General features: G+C 41.2%; 2 protein-coding genes across 3 annotated transcripts in view; one reads left to right on the top strand and one right to left on the bottom strand.

Moving 5' to 3' along the window:
• The window catches only part of LOC122561801 (peroxisomal succinyl-coenzyme A thioesterase-like), an 87,165-nt gene extending 82,409 nt beyond the window's left edge, over positions 1-4,756 (top strand). The window contains exon 14 of one of the 2 annotated variants that reach the window (XM_043713968.1): positions 4,634-4,756. In XM_043713968.1, coding sequence (XP_043569903.1) covers positions 4,634-4,724 — 91 coding nt within the window. In that variant the 3' untranslated portion in view covers positions 4,725-4,756. Of the gene's footprint in view, positions 1-142; positions 249-4,633 lie in introns of those variants that run through there. The other variant, XM_043713972.1, reaches the window with a different exon arrangement.
• Positions 1-26,642, bottom strand: part of LOC122561802 (cephalotoxin-like protein) — a 40,054-nt gene extending 13,412 nt beyond the window's left edge. The window contains exons 1-5 of the mRNA XM_043713975.1: positions 25,680-26,642; positions 21,989-22,306; positions 14,320-14,517; positions 8,120-8,764; positions 6,221-6,317 (exon numbers count right to left, since the gene is read on the bottom strand). Coding sequence (XP_043569910.1) covers positions 6,221-6,317; positions 8,120-8,764; positions 14,320-14,517; positions 21,989-22,306; positions 25,680-25,731 — 1,310 coding nt within the window. The 5' untranslated portion in view covers positions 25,732-26,642. The remainder of the gene's footprint in view (positions 1-6,220; positions 6,318-8,119; positions 8,765-14,319; positions 14,518-21,988; positions 22,307-25,679) is intronic.
• Between the last annotated feature and the right edge of the window lie 490 nt (positions 26,643-27,132).

Raw genomic sequence — 27,132 nt, 5'->3', positions numbered from 1 at the left:
AGATTGGGATTGGAATGTAATATTGTATCAATGTTCCCTCTGGGCATGCCACAATCATGTGACCTCTACCATGAGTCACTACAGCAAGTTCAAAACAGTGCAAATGAGACTGTCGTGACGTGTGCTTGTAATATGGTTTCAGGAGTGTTAAAAAGTCAAACAGAAACACAGCTACTAAAAGAGAATTGTGGGAATGTTCAGAACATCTGAAAGCTGCTATAAGAAGCCAATGAGAAAAGACCAAGGAAGCATGCCACAGCTGAAAGCATTGGGTAAGACACAATAGCTGCAAATTGTTTCTCTTGGTGCTTGTTGAAATTTAAAGTGATATTAAAGCAGAATTGGCAGCTGTTTCACTCACAATCACAAAATTATAGAATTGCATTGATTTAATAAGGAAACCAGAACAGCTATTTGCTACACTTTTATCAGTGTTGGAGGTAAATATATTCTGCTCTTAAGCAAAAAAGAGCATAAATTTTGAAAAACTTGAACGCATGCATTGAACCCCAAATGAACTTGACAACAGAGTAGGTTGATATGTACAATATATCTTGCATCAAGAACATACATACTTGATGCAATTTTGGGAAGTGCAGATGGTTACACATGCCTTTTGGTATTTGCACAGCTCCAAAGGAATATCAATGCAAACAAGGTGAGATAATTAATGATCTTCCTGAGTAGGAGCTACTCTGGATGATTTGCTTCACTAATGTCCACAAGGGAAAGTAATCTGCCTGGTCTGACCTACTTGTTTATGGAGGTATAGTTACACAACAGAAGAAGCCATTGGTGAACATGATCAACAACTGTTCAATAGAGTTCTCAGGATAAACCTGACTTGAGAAGGAAAAATTGCAATTGAGATGCCTGAAGTCAAGTACATATGTCATGTACTAACAGCAAGATGGTTTCACTACTTCTCAAAAAGGTTGAGAGTTGCAACAACAATGCAGCAACCAATAAATGGAAGTGATTTATTGGATTTGTCAACTATTTTGCAAAATGCTTGACCAATTTGTTGTCAGAATGCGAACCATTATTCAGCACACTATCTAGAACAAACAGTACTACTGAGCAAGAAACAGCATTCACAAAAATTCAAGCAACTAGTGACAGGAACTCAAGTGCTGAAATACTATGATATAAGTGATGATGTCACCCTGCAGTGCGATACCAGTGAGACACAACTTCAAGCAACCCCAATGCAGCAAGGACAGCTTTTACATTCAAGGCATTAATACAAACCGAATGAGCATACACTCAGAATGAGAAAGAGTTTCTGATCATGAATATTTTTAACAATATCTACTTCAAAGTAACAAATAATACGATTGGGTGCAACCACCAGCCAATTAAAAGTATTTTTCTTAAGGCACTATTATCTGCTCCAGAAATATCAACAAAGAATGTTACTCAGTTGAAGAGATGCCATCTGACAATAGATTAGATCAGATTACTTACAGTGTGGAAACAGGCTCTTTGGCCCAACAAGTCCACACCAACCTGCCAAAGCGCAACCCACCCAGACACATTCCCCCTACACGTAACACTACGTGCAATTTAGCATGGCCAATTCACCTAACCTGCACATTTTTGGACTGTGGGAGGAAACCGGAGCACCCGGAGGAAACCCACGCAGACACAGGGAGAAGGTGGAAACTCCACACAGTCAGTCGCCTGAGGTGGGAATTGAATCTGGGTCTCTGGCGCTGTGAGGCAGCAGTGCTAACCACTGTGCCACCATGCCCAATAGAAGAAAAGGAAACAGAGGTACATTGCTAATGTGTTGTTGAGAGTATCCAAGAACAGAGAAGCTACTGTGACAGAGTGGAAGATCACCCAGAACCAACATGGAATAGCATGATGACTCTGGAAGTCATCAGCACTGCAGAACCAATGAGATTAACAGACAAGTACCATGCTCAAAACAATCAAACCACCAATCAAGATAAAATTCTCCAAGTTTTGCAAGATGTAGTGATATGGGGGTGTGTTTAGGTTTCCTCGGGTTGGGTGATGTTATTTCCTGTGGTGATGTCATTTCCTGTTTTTTTCTCAGCAGGTGATAAATGGGGTCCAAGGCGATGTGTTTGTTGATAGAGTTCCAAATAAACACATCAATTTGGACCCCATTTACCGCCTGCTGAGAAAAAAACAGGAAATGACATCACCACAGGAAATAATATCACCCAACCCAAGGAAACCTAAACACATAAATAGAAAGCGGGTCATAACACCCGTGCTTCACTGAAGGTTTAACTGGATAATGTTACCTAGGTATGGTGACAAAACATCTGAAAGTGAACCTTCCAGCTCAGCGAGCAAACTTACATCTGTGTGGAGAAGATGTTTCTACTAGGAGGAGAGACTAGGACCTGAGGGCAGAGTCTCGGTAAAGCGAAGACCCTTTAGAACTAAGAAGAGGAGGAATTTCTCTAGCCAGAGGGTGGTTAATCTATGGAACTCCTTGCCATAGAAGGCTGTTGAGGTCCAATCATTAAGACAAATAGATAGGTTTGTGATTAGTGAGGGGATCAAAGGTTATGGGGAGAAGGCAGAAAGCGGGATTGAGAAACATATCAGCCATGATTGTACAGTGCAGGAGACTCTATGTACTGAGTATCTTAATTTAGCTCCTATATCTTATGATCCTATGGTTGCCACTTATTCCATTCCATATTGTAATAACAAACCATTATACTGAATTTTATCAAACGTTTGTAACAGCTCCATGTGGATATATATTGATACTTTATGATCACCTGCTTTATAAGGGAATCTACTTAGATAATTCAACTGAATTAATCAGAGATAACTAATACTTCACAAGTCTGTGCTAATTCTCACTGGTCAGCTGCTACTCGTTCCAAGGTTCTATCACTCTGTCTGTAAAGATCTGACAGGTCTGTGGTTTTATGGTTTCTCTCCTTTGATTAGATTTTGATTAGATTAGAGTAGATTACAGTGTGGAAACAAGTCCTTCGGCCCAACAAGTCCACACCGACCCGCCGAAGCGAAACCCACCCCATACCCCTACATTTACCCCTTACCTAACACTACGGGCAATTTAGTATGGCCAATTCACCTGACCGGCACATCTTTGTGACTGTGGGAGGAAACCGGAGCACCCGGAGGAAACCCACGCAGACACGGGGAGAATGTGCAAACTCCACACAGACAGACACCTGAGGCGGGAATTGAACCCGGGTCTCTGGCGCTGTGAGGCAGCAGTGCTAACCACTGTGCCACTGTGCCGCCCCAAGACCAAATCGTGGAATGTTATTTGCAATTTTTAGATCTAAGGGTGGAATTCAGGAATTCGGGAGATTTGGAATATGTTGGCAATGTGTTTGTTTTAACGGGCTCATGTGGAAATTATTAGGTACTAGAGATTTGTCAATAATTCAGGTAATTAAATTATGAATAAAGTTAAATTAATTTATTTATCTTCTTGATTTAGATTTATTTTCATTTCTATCTCTGGAAATTTATCATCCCCAACAAATATGTGAGGTACATCTCCTGTGTATCAGCCTATTGGCCAATATATACAGCACTAAGAGCAAGTGAGGACTGCAGATGCTGGAGCTCAGATCAGGCAGCATCCAAGGAGCAGGAGAGTTGCCGTGTTGGGCATAAGCCCTTAATTTCTGACATGCTGTACTTTTCCAGCACCACACATACAACATTAAGACCAGGAGTTGCAATTCCTGCTTATCATTGATTTTCTGCACGTGAGGTTTGGAGAGCAACGAATGTGACAGTGTTTCTTCCTTGTTTGGGCAAATCAGAAACTATAGAAATAGAAGGCATACAGTAGGAAACTGGAGAACCCTGGTGGAATTTCAAAGAGTTTAAATAACAGATTGGTTACCGACAAAATGGAGGAAAGCTGGAGGTGAAACATGTTCTTTAATACAGTTTATAGATTTTCCAACTTCCACAAGAACATGATCCAGTAAAAATATCTTTCCTGGGACATGTACTAATTGTAATGAATTTGGAGTCAACAGTGAGCCATTGTCTGTGATCAACAGTGGACTTTATGAATACAGTATCCCCATGTTGAATATTGTTTTCAATACATAAGGAGGATGTATCTAATGAACAACCACTTTTTCTTGCGACTGAGAAAATATAAAATTTTTCCCAAGGGCAAAAATTCAAATTTGGTTTGTCAATAGTGCCTATACAAGGACTAGTTTTACACCACCCCACTCCAGGTTCACAACTCAACCATTCAGCCATTTGTTGAGAATATATAGCAATTTCATCACCATGGCGAATGAAACCACCTTTTGCTGACCTTATAATAAAAATCTCATGTGGACATTTGTGACTCCACTGATCTGGGTTCGTTTCATATCCTGGACAAGGGCTGACCTTACATTTATACCAAATGGGACAAACCTGGCAGTGGCAGCTCAGCCAGTGGTTTTCTGTACAGGAGCTTTTGAGAGCTATGATGTCACCAGATTGGATTATTTTAGGACACATCAAACTGGACTCATCCTCCCCATTCCCACAGTTCTTATATCCATCACACAATTGTGACTGACGGATACATTGTCCAATTGAACATTCATAATTTCCATCCTTTGACAGACAACATTTCTTCCTATTGCAGATCATTTCTTGCCTGGATGCTGAACCACAACGGCTTGTCTCGTGGCCCATACACTCACGCGTACGATACTTTTTACCATGCCCGCAGGTAACAGAACAGGCACTCCAGCTTCCCCATGCAGCCCATTGGTAATTGCACTTTGGAGTGGTACTCCACACAAGTTGACCTTCTCTCCTGACACACTGCACAGAACTAGGGGATGGGACTTTGTGGTCTGAACAACTAAGTTGAACACTCATACTTTCAAAACTAAGTTTCTCAGTACAGTAGTTTTCAATTAAATCTGGAACTGTGAGAGAAGGACAGCTTGTATTCTTCCAATAAGCATGATAGCTATTTTGCCGAGTCTTGAATTCGTCAACAAATGAACCAAGACTATTAAATGAATATGGATCTCCTTTTGGAATCTTCCATTGTTTGAACATTAGCAATGCCTTACCAATGGCTTTATCAAGATAAACTAGGTTTGCTTTCATTTTTTCTACCACAGTGGCATATGTTTTTGTACATGCATTCTTAAACTTAGAGACATAGCTTTTCTTGAAGAGATTAAAAATGTCCTCTCCTTTTACGTCTATCATTCCTTCACCAAGTATAATTCCTTTCAGTCTGAAAATAATATAATGCATTGAATTAATCTGCAAAAATGTTTCCAGCAATTCTCCAAATGCATCAAGGCTCATCTTTCCTTGTTTTAAGTCGAGGTAAAGGTTTGCAATGTAGCTGGCCTGATACAGTATCTCTGAATGTTTAACCAAGTAGTGTGTATATTGAAGAGCATCTTTTATCTCATTCAAACTAGCTTTTATTCCATTCTGTAGTTCAAAGTAGATATCCACTACAGTGGGAACCCCATTAGCAGCCATGAATGTTTTACGTAATGTAGTCAAGTGACTTAAAATTTCATAGTTCGAAACAATTCTTTTATCACATGTCTTACCTTCATACATTGGATAACAGATACACATGAACTGGTTTGTATCAAGGACAGAGTGACAACTGCCATGATTATTACAGGCCTCTGGTTTCTGGCACCTATCACCATGTGCTTCACCATCAACTGCAATCCAGTCCCATTGCAACCCCTTTGTCAGCTTTATATTATTCCTAGAACATCTTAAGTTTAAAGCCTCTGGACAGAGTGTCTTGGTCAGGACATTATGTGAAGCTTGGACGTGATTTTCATTACACTTATCACAGCGCAGGTAGGGGACCAGTGTTTTCATGGAACTAATGTTAGTGCAGTTCAAGATTTGATTGGCATCCTGCCATACTACCAGGATGTTTCGCTTCTGCTGGTCATCAGTCTTAATGAAGTAATTAGTGCCTTTCTTCATCAGTTCAGAGTTACAAGATGAACTAAGAATCTGCTCAAACTCTACAACTCCCCAGGTATACCAGGGAAACCGGGCTGACAGTTTCTTTAATATAAACTGTACAAAGAGCTCAGGCAAGGGGAGAGATGCTTTTCCCAGGCTCTGTTCCACTTCTTGTTTTGCATTGTCAATTGTGTTGCGTATACAAAAATAGATACGTTTTTGAAACTCTTGGCGCATTTGGAAAAGATACATCTTTATTTTCTCATACCAGCTCTTGCTGCGAGTTTTCTCACCCTTGAAGTAATAGTATGTCATGGTCTGCTGGGCAGCACTTGTCATCAGGTTTTTAAGAATGATCATTAGGCCTAGAAAAGATTAGATTAATATGAACAAAGGGGTAAAAGTTAGGAAAACAATCTCAATCCTTTATGCAAAGGGGTTCTCTTACAATACTGCTCTCTACTACTGCTCTATTTATAACAAGCTTATTTCTATTTTAATTATGATTTGTCTTGAACAGCACTAATTACTGACTGATGCATATTAACAAAATCAAGTGTTCAACGTGATCCTAGAGTGGAGTTTGATTTTTATGACAGTCTAAAACAGAGATAATGAGCCTATTTGCATCTACCCCATTTTCCATGGATTTCAAGACCCACTCTCCTTAAACCCAGACTGTCTGAAAGGACACAAATTTGCCTTAGACATCTCCAGAACCTTTAACAAGATCTAGCTCTGTGTATTCTGAAAGAACATAAGAATTAATAGATAGAGAAAAGCCATCCATTTTAACTTCTGCTACACTTGTCACTGTAAAACACAACAATAGTGGAGTTGGTGACTAATCATAACAAACAGTCTCCATCTAATAGCTTGGACCAAAGTTTGAAGAACTTTGATTCAAAGTCACTTTTTTTCCTTCAAAGCATGAGCACATTCCACAACTCATATACTACCACCCTATCAGGTACTGCATTCTTTTACAATAATCATGTCAAAAAGCCTTTCTTCAAAATACCTCCAGTTATTTTGCCAATCATCTGAATTGTGTTCTCTCTGGTTTCCCTATTGTGATGAGGCTGCTCCTTGGCTTTTTTTCACAGAGGTCGTAAAAGCAATGGATCTGAAAAGTCTGGTTTGGATGAATTTTAGGGCCAATTTGATTATAGCAACAGATACTACCTCAGGTAAAAGGCTTTTAAGTTTTAAAAAAAACACTTGTACAATGAAAGGGGAGCAGCCAGTTCTCCCAGCTCAGCTCTTCTCTGGTTTGATTTGGTCTTTGGCAGTCTGGCTATTCATTGAAAGCAGTCAAGCAGCTTGGGGCTGCTGATCCAAGAAATAGCTACCTGTATATGGAAGAGGGTGTTCCATGCTGCCATCTCTCTCTCTCTCTCTCCTGTAAGACCCTGTGTTTGATTTTAACCTTTTGTGCCAAGGGGTGTTTATGGAGATTATTGCAAGTATTGGGAACAGCATCATTAAGTTGTTATGATCTGTTGGGTTTTCAGATAGGTTAAACTATTCTATTCTCTTTTGTTTGTGCTTTGTTCAGACATCTTGTAAATAAATTCTGTCTTTGTTTAAAACCAAGTGGTTTGTCCAGCTGCATCCCTCCTGGAATATCTATGTTACACCTGCTTAAAATAACAAGCAAAATTAGGGTCTGGGCTACTTCCTTGAAATATTTTGAGGAGTCAGGCCTGATCCATAACTTTGTTTAAACCCTTCGTGACTTTAAACATTACACAATGGTCTTCAATGAATTTATATTCCTAACATTTGCTGAATTGTCATTGGGTAAATACAATACTGACGGTAATATTGTTTAGCTATTAAAGATAGTAAGGGACATGGGGTTTGTGTGAGGAAAATTGTGTTGATTTTGAAGATCAACAAAGGCAAACTCAAAGGGCAAACAGTTTGACTCCTGCTTTTATTTTCTATTTTCCTGTTTCAAGGAGGTCAAATGATCTACTCCTGCTCCCATTTCCTACGTTCCTATGTTCCCATGTTGCTACATTCCTGCATTCCTATTTCCTATATTCCTGTGTCCCTAAGTTCCCGTTTTGCTAGATTTCTATATTCCCATGTTTGTATGTCCCTGTGTTCCTATGTTGGGTGAAAATTCACTTAAACAAAGAATAGGAATGATACAGTGTACCTGATAATTGGGTGACATCACAAGATTGGTGTTCAATAAAGAGATCAAACAGGTTTCGGTTGGTTGGATTGTTTGCTGTAACTGAGACACGGTGCAAGTTCATTATGTTTCCTTCTATTTGATTGTTGTTGTAGTATGTTATGTAATCTAGAGCAAGGTTCCTCTGCCGCCTCTTGTCTTGTGTTAGTCCCATCTGATGTCTGATATCTCTCAGTTTCACCGCTCCATTCCTAATGGCATACTCCCAATCCATGTAGGTTGAGATGAATGTATTACCTACTATCGAAGATTTGATTCTAGTTTCCATATGGTTTAAATTACTTAGCAATTTGTCCAATTTACTATTGATCTGACTTAACCTTAATTGCATTAGATTTGTGATTAAAATCAAATTGCTTGGAAAAATAAAAGAAAAAATAAAATTGGCTATAGAGGCAGCGGGCTGAATTAACTGAAGAGATGCTTCTATATTTGAAGCAAAGTCCACTATTTCAACTTGTTTCTCTAATATTTCTACTTGACTTTGGAAATCAGCTTTCATGAAGTCTTCAGTCAGAATTTTATTTCTATTTAAATTTTGTTGATTTGCCTCATCCAAGGTCAGTTCAACAAGATCCAGCTCTGTTTCCATTATTGTTTCATCATCTGGAAGAAGTAAAGCAAAGGCTACAACTTTTTCAGGCAGTACAAAGTACAGAGAATAATTTCACTCAGAGCAGTATATTCCTGAAATGACATTCTGACTGTGGGCAGAACAGTGGCTATCCATTCACCCAGACTTTATACATCTCCTGTTTCTTATTTACATTAACATCAACAGGCAAATTAATGCCACTGTCCTTCAGTATCATATCAAACCAACAGAACATAGTTGTTTCTTATTGAATACAAACTAAGCAATAAATTAATGGTAGTGTTACATGAATTCCATTGCAGAATGTTCCCTGACTTAACAGACATAAATGGAACATGGTTTCAGAATTGCTCATGCAAAATGCATTAAGTCCAGTGAGTATTGCAGTGTAGGCTTCCGCACCAACTGTTTTGCAGACAGATAGCAATTGAATGACAGAATGACCGATTATTCTACTTTTGGTGGTGTTAGTTCAGTGAGAAATTTTGTTAGTCCATGACTAAATTGTGTCGTAATATCTTTAATATCCACCTGTCATGGAAAATGAAAGTTTTAATCTTTACAGGAACCATATGAAAGAATTGTGCCATCAAGTCTTGGAATGAGACTTAATTTAAAGGCAAGAGTGCTATATCTGAAACAAGCTATCAACCATATTGAATAATCAATTTTACAAAGACTATATTGAGTATAGTGATTACTACACTCAAAGGCTTGTGAATCTTTGAAATCCTCTACCCCAGAGGGATATTAAAGTTATGGAACCTTGAAGGATGAATTAATTAGAAACCATGTAGTAATCTATGTGAGGGATGAGAAGTTCTCAGACTTCCCTCAATCCAAGGAGGATTTAACACTGGAACAGGCTTTCCAATTTGCTATGCAGGCAGAAACCAGGCCCTGAATTGAGCAGCACCACAAGGAATCATTGGGGACTCTCCTGATATGCATAGATCTGGACATTGATTGTGGGATCGCTTAGTTCTATCACCTGCTGGTTATGCCATTTGGCATATATGTAGTCCTGTTTTGTAGATTCACCAGGTTGACATCCCATTTTTAAGTATGCCTCATGCTACTCCTGGCTTGCCCTCCTGCAGTCTTCATTGAACTAGGGGTGATCCCCTGGCTTGGTGGTAAAGGCTGAGTGGGGGATGTGCCGGGCCATGAGGTTACATATTGGGTTGGAGAACAATTCTGCTGCTTTTGATGCCTCATGGTAGCTCAGATTGAGTTGCTACATCTGTTCAAAGTCTGTCCCATTTAGGTCAAAAGTCAGATGAGCAGTGTTTTCAAATAAACCCATTGGACTATAACCTGGTATCGTGTGATTTTTGATCTTGTCCAACACTGGCACCTCCATATGTCCCATTTAGCACAGTGGTTATGCCATACAATGATGGAGGCTATTCTAAATGTGAAGGCGAGACTATGTCTCTATAACGACTGTGCGGTGGTCACTATTACCAATACTGTCATGGGCAGATGCATTTGCAGGCAGCAGACTGGTAAAGATGAGGTTAAGTATGTTTTCCTTTTTTTTTGGTTCCCTCACCACTTGCCCCAAACCCAGTCTAGAAACTATGTCCTTCACAACCCTAGCAGCTCGATCAGTAGTACTGTTGATGAGACATTGAAATCCCCCACCAGAGTACATTTTTTGCCCTTGCCAATCTCAGTGCTTCCTCCAAATGTTGTTCAACATGGAGGAGCACTGATTCATCAGTCAAGAAGGGACAATAAGTGTTCATCATTACGAGACTTCCTTGCCCTTGTTTAACCTGATGTCATGAGATTTTGTTGTGTCCGAAGACAATCTCAGTGCAGCTCCCTCCTGACTATATACCACTGCGCCACCATCTCTGCTGGGGGACAGGGTATAACCAAGGATGGTGATGGTGGTGTCTGGGATATTGTCTGCAAGATGTGCTTCCATAAGTGTGATTATGTTAATCTGTTGTTAAACTAATCTGAGACATTTCTTCCACCTTTTGCACTAGCTCCCAGATGTTAATAAGGAGAACTTTGCGGAGTTGACAAGGCTGTTTTTGTTGCTGTTGCCTCTGGTGCCTAGTTCAATGCCAGGTAGCTCTTAGTGCTTAATTTTTTTTGAGACTTCGTAACAATTGATAAAGTTGAATGACTTGCTAGCCCATTTCAGAGAATTAGCCACATTGCTGTGGTTCTGGAGTCAAATTTAAACAAGACCAAGTGAGGATGGCAGATTTCCTTCCCTGAAGGACATTAGTGAACCAGATGAGTTTTTCTGACAATCAACAGGAGTTACACAGTCATCATTTGACTCATAATTCCAGATATTTATTAAATTCAAATTCTATCCGGGGAGAGCAATAAATGCTGTCCCAGCCAGTGATGCCCACATAGAGTCATAGAGATATACAGCATGGAAACAGACCCTTACGTCCAACCCGTCCATGCTGACTTTGTGTGAATGAAGTTTTAAAAAGCATCAACTTTACTGAGAAGTAATATGTTAGACACCTTCACTTTAAGAGGTTGGCTCACACTGAGCTACGGTACCTGTTTCACTCACATAGCTCACACATCCAGCCAGTATATGGATATCATTGCCTATGCTTCCAAGCTTACCATGACCCATTTATAGTCTGTTATGGCCCATTGAGGCTGCAGGGGGTGATATCAGTGACACCCCCCAAAACACAGTCACAATTGTATCATTGAGGTTACCATGGCTGTCTATGCCAAAAAAGTATTTACATCCCCTCCCCCCTCAACAGTGTGAAGTATGATGAGAGAGCTCTAGGTTTGACATTTATGGCATCTCTACCATTCTTACATCAGATTTGCATCAAGCTGGTATGAGTGCATCAGTTAGGGAAAAGTATTATTTAAGGTCCTACCCGTTGGCCAACATGATATCAGAATGACATTCTGTGGATGTGGTACTCAAGTAAAGTCAAACTGGAATATTCTCAGGGATGACAGTTAGTAATAAATATAGAAGAAAATGCAATTATTTAGAGGTTTAATGGAGTAGATGGAGAGAACCTGTTTCTATTATCAGGACAGAGGACCAGAGGACATTGATTAAAGAAAATTGCAAAAGAATGTCGATCAGGGGAGAAGCTGATGAGTTTTTTATGGAATGGGCTATGACCAGAAATGCATTGCCTGAAATGAACAGACAGTGAGAATAGGCGACTAACTTGTGAACTCTTGCAAGGGTCTATGAAGATGATGAACAAATGGCCTTCTCCTGTGCTGTACGATTCTAACAGATCCATTTTTATATGTATTAACACTGATCAAAATTCGAGATAATATTGGAAGTCCATGAATATTTCATCCGCTGCACCTGATGTGGCCTCCTCTATATGGGGAGACAGGCCGCCTACTTGCGGAACGTTTCAGAGAACTCCTCTGGGACACCTGGACCAACCAACCCAACCACCCCTTGGCTCAACAATTTAACTCCCCCTCCCACTCCACCAAGGACATGCAGGTCCTTGGACTCCACCATCGCCAGACCATAGCAACACGACGCCTGGAGGAAGAGCGCCTCATCTTCCGCCTAGGACCCCTCCAACCACAAGGGATGGCCTGCTGGACACACTTTCCTCATTCCTGAAGAAGGGCTTATGCCCGAAACGTCGATTCTCCTGCTCCTTGGATGCTGCCTGACCTGCTGCGCTTTTCCAGCAACACATTTTCATCTCTGATCTCCAGCATCTGCAGTCCTTACTTTCTCCTGGATGGGATTTATCCCAAGATTCTCTGGGAAGCCAGGGAAGAGATTGCAGAGCCTTTGGCTTTCATCTTTATGTCAACATTGTCTACAGGAATAGTGCCAGAAGACTGGAGGATAGCACATGTTGTTCCCTTGTTCAAAAAGGGGAGTAGAGACAACTTGGGGAAACTATAGACCAGTGAGCCTTACTTCGGTTGTGGGTAAAACATTGGAAAGGCTTATAAGAGATAGGATTTATAATCACCTAGAGATGAATAAGTTGATTAGGGATAGTTAACAGTTTTGTGAAGGGTAGGTCTTGCCTCACAAACCTTATTGAGTTCTTTGAGAAGGTGACCAAACAGGTGGATGAGGACAAAGTGGTTGATGTGGTGTATATAGATTTCAGTAAGGCATTTGATAAGATTCCCCACGTTAGGCTATTGCAGAAAATACGGAGGGTGATTTAGTAGTTTGGATCAGAAATTGACTAGCTGACAGAAGACAGAGGGTGGTGGTTGATGAGAAATATTCATCCTGGAATTCAGTTACTGGTCGGGTACCACAAGAATCTGTTTTGGGGCCACTGTTGTTTGCCATTTTTATAAATGCCCTGGATGAGGGCATAGAAGGAGAGGTTAGTAAATTTGCAGATGACACTAAGGTCGGTGGAGTTGTGGATGGTGCAGAAGGATGTTGTAGGTTACAGAGAGATATAGATAAGCTGCAGAACTGAGCTGACAGGTGGCAAATGGAGTTTATTGAGGAAAAGTGTGAGGTTATTCATCTTGGAAGGAGTAACAGGAATGCAGGGTACTGGGCTAATTGTAAGATTCTTGGTAGTGTAGATGAGCAGAGAGATCTCGGTGTCCAGGTACATAGATCCTTGAAAATTGTCACCCAGGTTGACAGAGTTGTTAAGAAGGCATATGGTATGTTAGCTTTTATTGGTAGAGGGATTGAGTTTTGAAACTTTGAGATCATAATGCAGCTGTACAAAACTCTAGTGCGGCCACATTTAGAATATTGTGTACAGTTCTGGTCACCGCATTATAGGAAGGGTGTAGAAGCTTTGGAAAGGATTCAGAGGAGATTTACTAGGATGTTGCCTGGTTATGGAGGGAAGGTCTTACAAGGAAAGGCTGAAGGACTTGAAGCTGTTTTCATTAGAGAGAAGGTTGAGAGGTGACTTAATTGAGACATATAAGATAATCAGAGGGTTAGATAGGGTGGACAGTGAGAGCCTTTCTCCACAGATGGTGATGGCTAACACGAGGGAACACAGCTTTAAATTGAGGGGTGATAGATATAGGACAGATATCAGAGGTAGTGTCTTTACTCAGAGTAGTAGGAGCATGGAACGCACTACCTGCGACAGTAGTAGACTCATCAACATTAAGGGCATTTAAATGGTAATTGGATAGGCATATGGAGGAGAATGGAATAGTGTAGGTTAGATGGGCTTCAGATTGGTTCCACAGGTCTGTGCAACATAGAGGGCGAAAAGGCCTGTATTGCACTGTAATGTTCTATTCTGTGTTCCAAAAAGATAAAACACTGAGTCACAAAACATGGAAAATAGCAAGGGTTGGAGATCATACAAAAGCAAAGAAAAATGAAATTAGTATTGCAATTTCTTTCCTTTTAAATAGAAAGTCAAATCAAGATGAAAGACTTGGCTGTAGTATAAAACCTGATCACAAAGCAAGTTTAAAATTTCAATATTTCTGTGATAAAAGATGCACACTGAGCTACTCAAAAAATTAGTTCCAATGTATAAATGTTGTAAGCTGGAACCAAATATAGCTTTATGATACAGGTTTCTGTTACATTAATGAAAATATAATGTACCCTCACCTGATTTGAGCCAGCTGTTGCTGTTTTTACAGTCCTTGGAGGAAATTTTCACATTTATTGTGATGTTGTGGGTTCCTTCAGAATTTAATGCCGAAAAGGAATTGTTTCTGGTGATGTTTTGGAGATCAAGGCATGCCGTCTGAAAACTCACCTTGGCAATTTTTGGGTAAGGACCTATCACCAAGCAAATGATTGTATCTGTTGGGGGAGAAAAGCCAAGCAAACAATGATATCTGTTGGGGAAAAAGCCACTTTTTCCAGGTCAGATTTAAATATTGGTTGGAGGAACAAGCTGATTGTGAAATAGAACAGAGAGGAGAATTTACACAAGGAATTTACACAACTGGATCAGGCCATTGCAATAAAGTTAATACAACTTTTTTACATCTTTAATGTAGAAAGATAAGTCAATGCCCCAATTCCGTTAGTATTATCAAGCAAGTTATTGAAAATGAGTCACAAAATGGGATATTTGGACAGGTGACCGAAAGCTAGGTTTAAAAAAAAAGCTGGAAGGAGTGTCTTAGAAGAGGACAGAACTGGAGATCAGCAGAGGATTAGGAAGGAATTTTCAAAGCTTAGGTCCTTGATGTCTGAAGGCATTCATCTACAGAGTGCAGTCTACAAAGGGCCTAATATTTTAACATATACTCTTCTTAGTGATACAGTAAATATGAATGAAGAATAGTGGACTGTTGAGTGTTACGTGTTTGTCTTTTGGAATGGAACTAAATATTCCAATCTATCTTAAAAAGGAGTTTAAAAGGTTCAGAGAAGAGGAGGCAAAGAAAGATAGCAGTAGATTTCCATCTTTGCATCATAGGCTTCCCCATTCCATTTTAATTCCATTAGTGTACACATCAGATAGATTCAATAACACATAAACAATTTATTCTATCAGGTTTCTGCCGAACCACATAGATTAATATCTAAATTTTGATAGCAATTTTAATAGTGGAGTTCTGTATCTATTCCCACTGCTTCAGAATCACTTAACTTTGGCACTTACGCCAGGTCTGGGGTCCAATGAAGGAAGGAGTAACTGTTGTTTTATTGCATAGATTTCAGAAAGACCTACACCTTTAAAACAGCCAGATAAAATCACAAGATGTGACATTATACTCTAAGAAGTCTCCAACTTACTCTCTGTGCATTCAGGCTGTTACTCAGCAGTCAGTCGGTCTGCTAGTCCATCAGTTGGTCTCCAGTCGGTTAGTCTACTGGTCAATCTGCAAGTCAGCCTGTTATTCTGCAGTTAGTCAGTTTTGCTAGCCCATCAGTTCCTCAGCAGTCAGTCATTCTGCTAGTCTGTTAGTCAGCAGTCAGTCAGCCAATTTGCTTGTCTGTCATAGAGTCATAGAGATGTACAGCATGGAAACAGACCCTTTGGTCCAACCTGTCCATGCCGACCAGATATACCAACCCAATCTGGTCCCACCTGCCAGCACCCGGCCCATATCCGTCCAAACCCTTCCTGTGCCTCTACCCATCCAAATGCCTTCTAAATGTTGCAATTGTACCAGCCTCCACCACTTCCTCTGGCAGTTCATTCCATACACCTACCACCCTCTGTGTGAAAATGTTGTCCCTTAGGTCTCTTTTATATCTTTCCCCTCTCTCCTAAACCTATGCCCTCTAGTTCTGGACTCCCCAAGGAAAAGACTTTGTCTATTTATCCTATCCATGCCCCTCATGATTTTGTAACCCTCTATAAGGTCACCCCTCAACTTCTGACACTCTAGGGAAAACAGCCCCAGCCTGTTCAGCCTCTCCCATAGCTCAAATCCTCCAACCCTGGCAACATCTTTGTAAATCTTTTCTGAACCCTTTCAGGTCTCACAACATCATTCCGATAGGAAGGAGACGAGAATTGCACGCAATATTCCAACAGTGGCCTAACCAATGTCCTGTACAGCCGCAACATGACCTCCCAACTCCCGTACTCAATACTCTGACCAATAAAAGAAAACATACCAAATGCCTTCTTCACTATCCTATCTACCTGCGACTCCACTTTCAAGGAGCTATGAACCTGCACTCCAAGGTCTCTTTGTTCAGAAACACTCCTTAAAGACCTTACCATTAAGTGTATAAGTCCTGCTAAGATTTGCTTTCCCAAAATGCAGCACCTCGCATTTATCTGAATTAAACTCCATCTGCCACTTCTCAGCCCATTGGCTCATCTGGTCAAATTCCTGTTGTAATCTGAGGTAACCTTCTTCACTGTCCAGTGTACCTCCAATTTTGGTGTCATCTGCAAACTTACTAACTGTACCTCTTATGCTCACATCCAAATCATTTATGTAAATGACAAAACGTAGAGGACTCAGCACTGAATCTTGTGGCACTCCATTGGTCACAGGCCACCAGTCTGAAAAACAACCCTCCACCACCACCCTCTGTCTTCTACCTTTGAGCCAGTTCTGTATCCAAATGGCTAGTTCTCCCTTAATTCCATGAGATCTAACCTTGCTAACCAGTCTCCCATGGGGAACCTTGTCGAACGCCATACTGATGTCCATATAGATCACATCTATCGCTCTGCCCTCATCAATCCTCTTTGTTACTTCTTCAAAAAACTCAATCAAGTTCGTGAGACACGATTTCCCACTCACAAAGTTGACTATCCCTAATCAGTCTTTGCCTTCCAAATACATGTACATCCAGTACCTCAGGATTCCCTTCAACAACTTGCCCACCACCGAGGTCAGGCTCACCGGTCAATAGTTCCCTGGCTTGTCCTTACCACCCTTCTTAAACAGTGGCACCATGTTAGCCAACTTTCGGTCTCCGGCACCTCACCTGTGACTATCGATGATATAAGTACCTCAGCAAGAGGCCCAGCAATCATTTCTCTAGCTTCCCACAGAGTTCTAGGGTACATCTGATCAGGTCCTGGGGATTCATCCACCTTTATGCATTTCAAGACACTTCCTCCTCTGTAATATGGACATTTTGCAAGGTGTCACCATCTATTTCACTACATTCTATATCTTCCATATCCTATTCCACAGTAAATATTGATGCAAAATACTCACTTAGTATCTCCCCCATTTCCTGCGGCTCCACATAAAGGCTGCCTTGCTGATCTTTGAGGGGCCCTATTCTCTCCCTAGTTACCCTTTTGTCCTTAATGTATTTATAAAAACCCTTTGGATTCTCCTTAACACTATTTGCCAAAGCTATCTCATGTCCCCTTTTTGCCCTCCTGATTTCCCTCATATGTATACTCCTACTGCCTTTATACTCTTCTAAGGATTCACTCGATCTATCCTGTCTATACCTTACATATGCTTCCTTCTTTTTCTTAACCAACCCCTCAATTTCTTTAGTCATCCAGCTTTCCCTATACCTACCAGCCTTCCCTTTCACCCTAACAGGAATATACTTTCTCTGGATTCTCATTATCTCATTTCTGAAAGCTTCCTGTTTTACAGCCACCCCTTTACCTATGAACATCTGCCCCCAATCAGCTTTTGAAAGTTCTTGCCTAATACCATCAAAATAGGCCTTTCTCCAGTTTGGAACTTAAACTTTTAGATCTGGTCTATCCTTTTCCATCACTATTTTAAATCTAATAGAATTATGGTCGCTGGCCCCAAAGTGCTCCCCCACTGACACCTCAGTCACCTGCCCTGCCCTATTTCCTAAAAGTTGGTCAAGTTTTGCACCTTCTCTAGTAGGTACATCCACATACTGAATCAGAAAATTTTCTTGTACACACTTAACAAATTCCTCTCCATCTAAATCCTTAGCACTATGGCAGTCTCAGTCTATGTTTGGAAAGTTAAAATCCCTTACCATAACCACCCTATTATTCTTGCAGATAGCTGAGATCTCCTTACAAGTTTGTTTCTCAATTTCCTCTGACTATTAGGGGGTCCACAATATAATCCCAATAAGATGATCATCCATTTCTTATTTCTCAGTCCCACTCAAATAACTTCCCTGGATGTATTTCCGGGAATATCCTCCCTCAGCACAGCTGTAATGCTATCCCTTATCAAAAATGCCACTCCCCCTCCTCTCTTGCCTCCCTTTCTATCCTTCCTTTAGCATTTGTATCCTGGAACTATAAGCTGCCAGTCCTGTCCATCCCTGAGCCATGTTTCTGAAATTGCTGTGGTATCCCAGTCCCATGTTCTTAACCATGCACTGAGTTCATCTGCCTTCCCTGTTAGGCCCCTTGCATTGAAATAAATGCAGTTTAATTTATTAGTCCTACCTTGTCCCTGCCTGCCGAGATTGTTTGACTCGCTTCTGTTCTCAACTGTACCAGTCTCAGATTGATCTCTTTCCTCACTATCTCCCTGGGTCCTCCCGAGCAGCTACAGCTAATCTCCTTGCCAATATATTAGTCCCCTTCCAATTTAGGTGCAATCCGTCCTTCTTGTACAGGTCACTTCTACCCCAAAAGAGATTCCAATGATCCAAAAATGTGAATCCTTCTCCACTACACCAGCTCCTCAGCCATGCATTCATCTGTTCTGTCCTCCTATTCCTGCCCTCATTAGCTCGTAGCACCGGGAGTAATCCAGATATTACTACTCTCGAGGACCTCCTTTTTAAATTCTTGCCTAACTCACTGTAATCTCCCTTCAGAGTCTCAACCTTTTCCCTTTCTATGTCGTTTGTTCCAATGTGGACAATGACCTTTTGCTGGCCCCTTTCCCCCTTAAGAACTCTCTGAGACATCCTTGATCCTGGCACCAGGGAAGCAACACACTATTCTGATTTTTCGCTGCTGGCCCCAGAAACATCTGTCTGTACCTCGGACTAGAGAATCCCCTCACACAATTGATCTCTTGGAACCCGACGTACCCCTCGTTGCATTAGAGCCAGTCTCAATATCAGAAACTTGGTTGTTCATGCTATGTTCCCCTGAGAATCCATCACTCCCTATATTTTCCAAATCAGCATATTTGTTTGAAACGGGTATAGCCACAGAAGACTCCAGCACTAGCTGCCTACCTCTCTTACCTTTCCTGGACTTAACCCATCTCTGTGGAGAAAGTGAGGACTGCAGATGCTGGAGATCAGAGCTGAAAAATGTGTTGCTGGAAAAGCGCAGCAGGTCAGACAACATCCAAGGAGCAGGAGAATTGACGTTTTGGGCATAAGCCCTTCTTCAGGAATGAGGAGGGTGTGCCAAGCAGGCTAAGATAAAAGGTAGGGAGGAGGGACTTGGGGGAGGGGCGTTGGGAATGTGATAGGTGGAAGGAGGTTAAGGTGAGGGTGATAGGCAGGAGAGGGGATGGGGGCGGAGAGGTCGGGAAGAAGATTGTAGGTCAAGAGGCGGTGCTGAGTCTGAGGGTTGGGACTGAGATAAGGCGGGGGAAGAGGGGAAATGAGAAAGCTGGAGAAATCTGCATTCATCCCTTGTGGTTGGAGGGTTCCTAGGCAGAAGATGAGGCGCTCTTCCTCCAGGTGTCGTGTTGCCATTGTCTGGCAATGGAGGAGGCCAAGGACCTGCATGTCCTTGGTGGAGTGGGAGGGGGAGTTAAAGTGTTTGGCCATGGGGTGGTTGGGTTGGTTGGTGTGGGTGTCCCAGAGGTGTTCTCTGAAATGTTCCGCAAGTAGGCGGCCTGTCTCCCCAATGTAGAGGAGGCCACATCGGGTGCAGCAGATGCAGTAAGTGATGTGTGTGGAGGTGCAGGTGAATTCGTGATGGATATGGAAGGATCCCTTGGGACCTTGGAGGGAGGTCAGGGGGGAGGTGTCGGCACAAGTTTTGCATTTCTTGCGGTTGCAGGGGAAGGTGCTGGGAGTGGAGGTTGGGTTGGTGGGGAGTGTGGACCTGACGAGGGAGTCGCAGAGGGAGTGGTCTTTCCGGAACGCTGATAGGGGAGGGGAGGGAAATATATCCTTGGTGATGGGGTCTGTTTGGAGGTGGCTCTGTGACTGTATCTGAGACTTCCCTCCCTTCCTTTAACTGCCATCCATCACATACTGTTGCTGTTGCAAATTCCTCATTGCTTCTAACTGTCTCTCCAACCGATGTCAGTTATTCAACCAGTGAGACAGTCATTCTGCCAGTCAGTCAGTTAGTCAGCAGTCAGTCTACTAACCCATCAGAAGAAAGTGAGGACTGCAGATGCTGGAGATCAGAGTCAAAAAGTGTGGCACTGGAAAAGCACAGCAGGTCAGGCAGCATCCGAGGAGCAGGAGAGTTGATGTTTTGGGCCCACACCTCTCCCTCCCCTCCATCCAAGGTGCCAAAGGATCCTTCCACATCCGGCAGAGATTTTCCTGCACATCCAAACACCTCACCTACTGTGTCTGTTGCTCTTGATGGTCTCCTCTACCTTGGGAAGACAGGATGCCAACTTGCGGAAAGTTTCAGAGAACATCTCCTGCACACACGGCCCTTTGGCTGAATATTTGAACTCCCCCTCCCACTCCGCCAAGGACATGCAAGTCCTAGGCTGCCACCACAGCCAAATCCAACCTACCCGATGCCTGGAGGAAGAACACCTCATCTTCCACCTTGGGACCCTCCAACCACACGGCATCAATGTTGATTTTACCAGTTTCCTCATCTCCCCTCCCCCACCTTATCCCAGATCCAACCCTCCAACTCAGCACTGCCCTCTTGAACTGTCCTCCTTGGCCATCTTCCTTTCCACCTATTCACTTCATCCTTTGCTCCGACCTATCACCATCACCCTCCACCTTCACCTATTACCTTCCAAGCTACCTTCCCCTCAGCCCCATCTCCCAACTATTTATCTGTCAGCCTCCTTGGGATCCTCCCACATTCCTGATGAAAGGCTTATGCTCAAAACATCAACCCTCCTGCTCCTCAGATGCTGCCTGACCTGCTGTGCTTTTCCACTGCCACACGTTTTGACTGCTAGCCCATCAGTTGGTCAGCCTGTCAATTCTGCATAAATAGAATAATCCAGAATGTAAATCCAAGTCTAAAATTTCAACTCAGTGTAAATAATTGGCTGTTAACAAGCTTTCAGATAACTTTCGCAGTGTGAACCAGACCTTCTATGTTAATTGGACTAATGTATGGAAAACTTCAAATAGTGATGACATCAATGAAAAATAGAGAAACAGAGAATTATAGCTGTATGTAACAATTCAAACAATGCTTCCAATGACTTCCTCCTGTCTTCTTCCTGGATGAGGGACATCTCATCTCTAACCACGATGAGGTTGTTATCACACATAATGATTCAAAATCATGTTTTTTGTTTTTGCACTCCTGACAGAGAGCACTACTTGCCAGGCAAATAACATATGCAATGCATGCTGTCTTGATCAAACTGGCTGTAATTTGCTTTTCAAGGGTTTAGAAAATTGCAAATAACAGATTCTGCAACCTAAAATCCATGGCTAAGTACAAACCATTTGTAGTATGATTGAAATAGGCCTCAGTTTCACTGGTTCTAGGTACAGAATGTCAGGAACAACATATTGGACTTTGAATTGGAGACAAACTAGAATTAAAGATTTGAAAGCAAGCAAGACCTTCTCACTCAGAGGGAAGTGTACTGCCACCGAACCAAGGAGGACGCTGCAAGTTGCTTTACTGACAATCTTCTGATTCAAAAAGCATTGGTCACTGAACCAGCTCATGAAAATTCATGATTTCCCTTCTGAGAAAAGAATTTCATATCTGGAGGCCACTCGCATATTATATTTGTTATTGCCTAAGTACCTTCGGTGACTGCAGGCACAGCTTCAAGGATATCGTCCTTCTCAGACTGTTGTCCTTTTAGACTCAACAGCAAGAGCTCAGCTTCATCGGTGCAGTTCCCAGTGGAAATTTTAACCATCTTCACAAAGTGAGTTCCATCAAACAATTCAATCAATGAAGCATTATTTTTACTGCTGTCATCATGAGTCAGGCAAGTCATTTCAAACGTCAACTGGATGGATTCCTGGTAGAAAGTGTTGGTTGAACATGAGATTTGAACAGGTGAAGAAAATATATTTTCTTCAGGCATAGGTGCAAAAGCCCAAATGAAAGGGTAAGCTGTGATTATACAATGGAGACAAACAAAGAATTAACATTGAGAAGAGACTGTAAGTATCAGATACCATAATGGATATATTACAGAAACACCTTACCACAACAGCATCTAATCTTATAATTTATTCACAACTTTATTTTCAACTGGCAGATATATTATGTGAAAGACAATTCTTTATCCAATCAAAACTCCATATATTAAATATTAATGAGGTCTAATTATTGCTGCAACCAAATCAATCTTTTAACATATCTCTACGCAATATTTTCCTAAAATTGGCTTCCCAAAATTGAATACAGTAACTCCAACTGAGACCACACTAAGATGTTGTACACTTTTAACATTTAATTATCTCCTTTTATATTCTGTACTTAGAGTCATAGAGATGTACAGCATGGAAACAGACCCTTTGGTCCAACCCATCCATGCCGACCGGATATCCCAACCCAATCTAGTCCCACCTGCCAGAACCCAGTCCATATCCCTCCAAACCCTTCCTATTCATATACTCTTCCAAATGCCTCTTAAATGTTGCAATTGTATCAGCCTCCACCACATCCTCTGGCAGCTCGTTCCATACACAAACCATCCTATGTGTGAAAAGGTTGCCCCTTAGGTCTCTTTTATATCTTTCCTCTCTCACCCTAAACCTATGCCCTCTAGTTCTGGACTCCCTGACCCCAGGGAAAAGACTTTGTCTATTTATCCTATCCATGCACCTCATGATTTTGTAAACCTCTATAAGATCACCCCCCAGCCTCCGACGCTCCAGGGAAAACAGCCCCAGCCTATTCAGCTTCTCCCTATAGCTCAAATCCTCCAACCCTGGCAATATCCTTGTAAATCTTTTCTGAAACCTTACAAGTTTCACAACATCTTTCTGATAGGAAGGAGACCAGAATTGCATGCAATATTCCAACAGTGGCCTAATCAATGTTCTGTACAGCCGCAACATGACCTCCCAACTCCTGTACTCAATACTCAGAAAATCAGATTCATTTTGTCATTTCTAATGCCACCTAAATGATTTTGGAACCGCACACCAGGTTATCAGCTTCTCTCCTTCACTTAGAATCTTCTGATTTGAATGTTACTGCTCACCCTAACCTTCCCTGTGTTATTTCCACTTTGACATACTGAATTTCATCTGCCACCAATCTGACTATCCTGCCAGAATGTCAATCCTCATCAGAATGAGGCTAATCCCGCCCAAATTTGGTGTCTTCCAGAACGTTCAGTAACGTTCCTTGTATTTTTAAATTGAGATCAATTATGTTTATTGTAAGTAAGATGGACTCCAAACACATCCCTGTTGAACAACACTTCCCACATCCCTTCATTTTTCATATCACTTTGTTTTCTGTCCTACAAACACGTCTTACTCTTGAGACACAATTCCCTTTGCTTTGCCTTTATCATGCTCCTTGATCATCAAATAGAATTATAGAATTCTACAGTGCAAAAGAGGCCATTCCTCCAGCATATTAATGTCAGCTGTTTGAATCAGCTACCCAAACAATTCTATTCACCTCCTGTTTCCACAATTTGCCATTTTCAACAATATCCAACACCTTCCCGCAAATTACTAATGATTCTTCTTCCAGAAATTTCCAGGGAACATCACTTACAACTAGGGGGGATGCATTTAAGGTGAGCGGGGAAAGTTCAAAGGAGATGTGAGAGGCAAGATTTGTATACAGAGAGTATTAGGAGTCTGGAACGCGCTGCCAGGGGTAGTGATGGAGGCAGATATGATAGGGGCACTTAAGGGACTTTTAGATAAGCATATGAATATGCTACAAATGGAGGAATATGGACCAGGAGCAGGTGTCATGTTTGGCACAATACTGTGGTCTGAAGGGCCCATTCCTGTGCTGCACTGCTCTATATTCTATGTTCTAGCATCCTGCTCATTCAAAAAATGTCATGAAAATCTATAAAAATGACATTTCTTACAACCTTTTCTCTGATTTCATCCCATCATTTTTTGAGGTCAGTCAATTACATGTCTTGTAAAAATCAACATTTACTGATCTTGTTTAACTTTTATTTCTCTAAGTGATCTGTAAGTTCACTCCATATTATGCAATATATTTTCAAGCAGCATAATTATCATCATTTCTTTGAGTGAAGCTGTTCTCCCTTTTTTTTAGACCATGACATGACTCTTGATTTCCACAGTATTTTGGAAAAATAAAAACCCACAATGTCGACATTCTATTCCTCAATGAAATTCAAAACAAAGCTAAATCTCTGGTATGTCTGCCATTCCTTCGCTCCCTGCTACAAGTTCCATTCCTTCAGCTTCTACTAATCCTGCCTTGACTAGCTTTATATTTCTAAAAGGAATGCTCCCTTAGCTCTGATGTTTCAAATGTTGATTGAAACATTGTCTCATACCTGGAAACAGGATCAGCAGCTGTTGGAAAAGGTATGTCACCATCTCGCACACCATGACAAAGTTACTCATCAGATAACACTAGATGAACTGCACATACCCAAACAAACTGTAAGCAGCCTTCCCAGTTACCTTTTAAGTCAGGAAATAATCAGTTGCCAACAATGGGGATGCAGAGTCAAAGAGAAGAAAAAAGTTCAATGTGTTTTGGCCATTGTGCCCCAATGATTGAGGGCTTTCAAAGTGTTACAAAGAAAATAACTAATAGGACAGAGCCAGACAGAATATGTCATTACCCTGTATATTGTTTTAGTTACCTATAAACAGGATCATGGTGTTGTATTTACTTTAAATCCTGTTGTTTCCATTTTTTTCTTTGCCTTTGATCCATATTGTGTTTCAGGAATTAAGCTATGAGAAGGGGTTTGTTTCAGAAATGTATTATTATGTAACCTGCACAATTTACCTTTATTATGATTGGTTCAAATTGTTTCCTTCCAAACACATCAGATCAGGAGAAGACTGTTCAGTCCCTCCACTTGTTGCACTATTATATAAGATCATTGCTGGCTTGCACATTGACTCAATTTACTGACTTTTGCTCTATAGTCATAGAGACAATATTCATAGACACTCCCCTAGCCAGCATGTTAGTGGACTCTGCAAAAAAATTCAGCTATGTAAGTCAGACATGAATTTCACGAATCTTTGTTAACCCTTTTTGATCACTGATCTACTTTGTCTCTGATGGCAGATTGCAGGAACAACTGGTGATTAAATGATAGTTATCTGGTTTAATAAATTTGTAAATAATAAAGTGAAAGTAGTTTCTTAAACAAGAGAGCTTTGGAAAACATCGACAAGTGTCTGTAATTTTTTCATGTATACCCTCTAAGAGCCTGACATAAAAATGTTCAACTTAATGGAGAACTTAAAACAGATACATTTCTTTATGTCCAAATAATAGGAATTCTTACTGGATAATGTAGCATGCACAGCATTTTGGAAGCTGGTCAGTTTGTTACTCATTGGTATTGATAAGCCACTTGATGTTTTCTGATGAAGTGTAATAGCTCTTTTCTGAAATGGAATTGATTCAGTCCAATTAATGGTCAATTAATGTAAATCCTTGTGAATTTAATCTACTTAAATTTAACACTTTAGTTTTAATTCTGACCTTTCCCTATTCAACCCACCACCTTAACATGAAGGCATGCTCCTGGAAAATAGCTGCTGGGATAAATATTCAGCAAAGCTGTAACCTTGATAGACACTCGAGTCCTTCTGATCTTTTGTGCTGCTCCAATAACTGACACAGTTCAGTGGTGATAGCCTGAGACATGTAAATATATGGCTTAGTTTGAGGCATTCAGAAGCTTTTAATGATATAATGTTATACTTAACCATTAACTAGCACAGTGTGTAGTGTAACCCTTGTATGTACGAACAGACAGTGGAAAAGTACTGAGTACATCTGAGTTGTAAAGATAAGCTGATGTAAACACACAATAGGAATGACTTTTAATAAATAGCAGTGTGTACTGGCGGCCTTGGTAGCGGCTGGGAGAGTGAGGCAGACAGCGGGGGTTGTTGCCGCCCTGTGAGTGCAGATGCAGGACATGTTTTAAGCTGTGGTAAAAAAACAACAACTATTTCGCACCACCTCCTGCAGAAAGAGGTTACATGGGGTCAGATATTCGGGAACGCGAGAAGGTGGAGAATGGAGTCAGGTCAACAGTCAATCAAGAAGACAACCACACCTCAATGCTTGCACAATGTTCTATGATTACATGACATTTTGTACTGTATAAAAGACTGGGTCAGGGGCAGGATAGGGGTCAGACTTCGTGAACTGACACACTATATAGTTTGTCAGGGACAGAAAGGTCGAGACCCAGAGCTCTGAATGCTTTATCCACTTACTGCTAAAATAAACTTAAAGTGTGAGACCGGATATCTTCTCCTATTGCTTCATTTAAAGAACACGTAGGACTTGGCTCACACATAGAAGAAAGTAAGTTGGTAGATTGAGCCAAAGTCCGACAGACATCATTATTGCTGAATCAGTGGATGCATAATTAACGTATTTGTCCATAGCAGGGCCTCAAATTCAAAGAATTTGAATTCAAAGAATTCCCCCAAAGAATAACAGTAAATTATTCCACACACTTTTCTGCATGCTGTGGCAGCCATTTTGTCTTGTTATTGAATAGTTCACTTTGGATCAAAGACAACAAGGTTTCAACTTTATCTCCTTGTGAGGAATTTTCAGACTGACTGAGATGCAGAATGGTGCCCCTGTCCAATATGACATGACCCCTCTGTGTTGCTTTCCCTGTCTCTGATGACCTTTTCAGGCTCCTCTTGATTCTAATCAGCCTCTTTATTTAACTGTTATGTCCCTAACTTCCTCCTGAGCTCATAGTTTTG

Source organism: Chiloscyllium plagiosum, chromosome 23 (assembly GCF_004010195.1).
Source record: "Chiloscyllium plagiosum isolate BGI_BamShark_2017 chromosome 23, ASM401019v2, whole genome shotgun sequence".
Lineage (NCBI taxonomy): Eukaryota > Metazoa > Chordata > Chondrichthyes > Orectolobiformes > Hemiscylliidae > Chiloscyllium > Chiloscyllium plagiosum.
The sequence above is the reverse complement of the archived record's forward strand: the minus strand, read 5'-3'. Positions and strand labels throughout refer to the sequence as shown.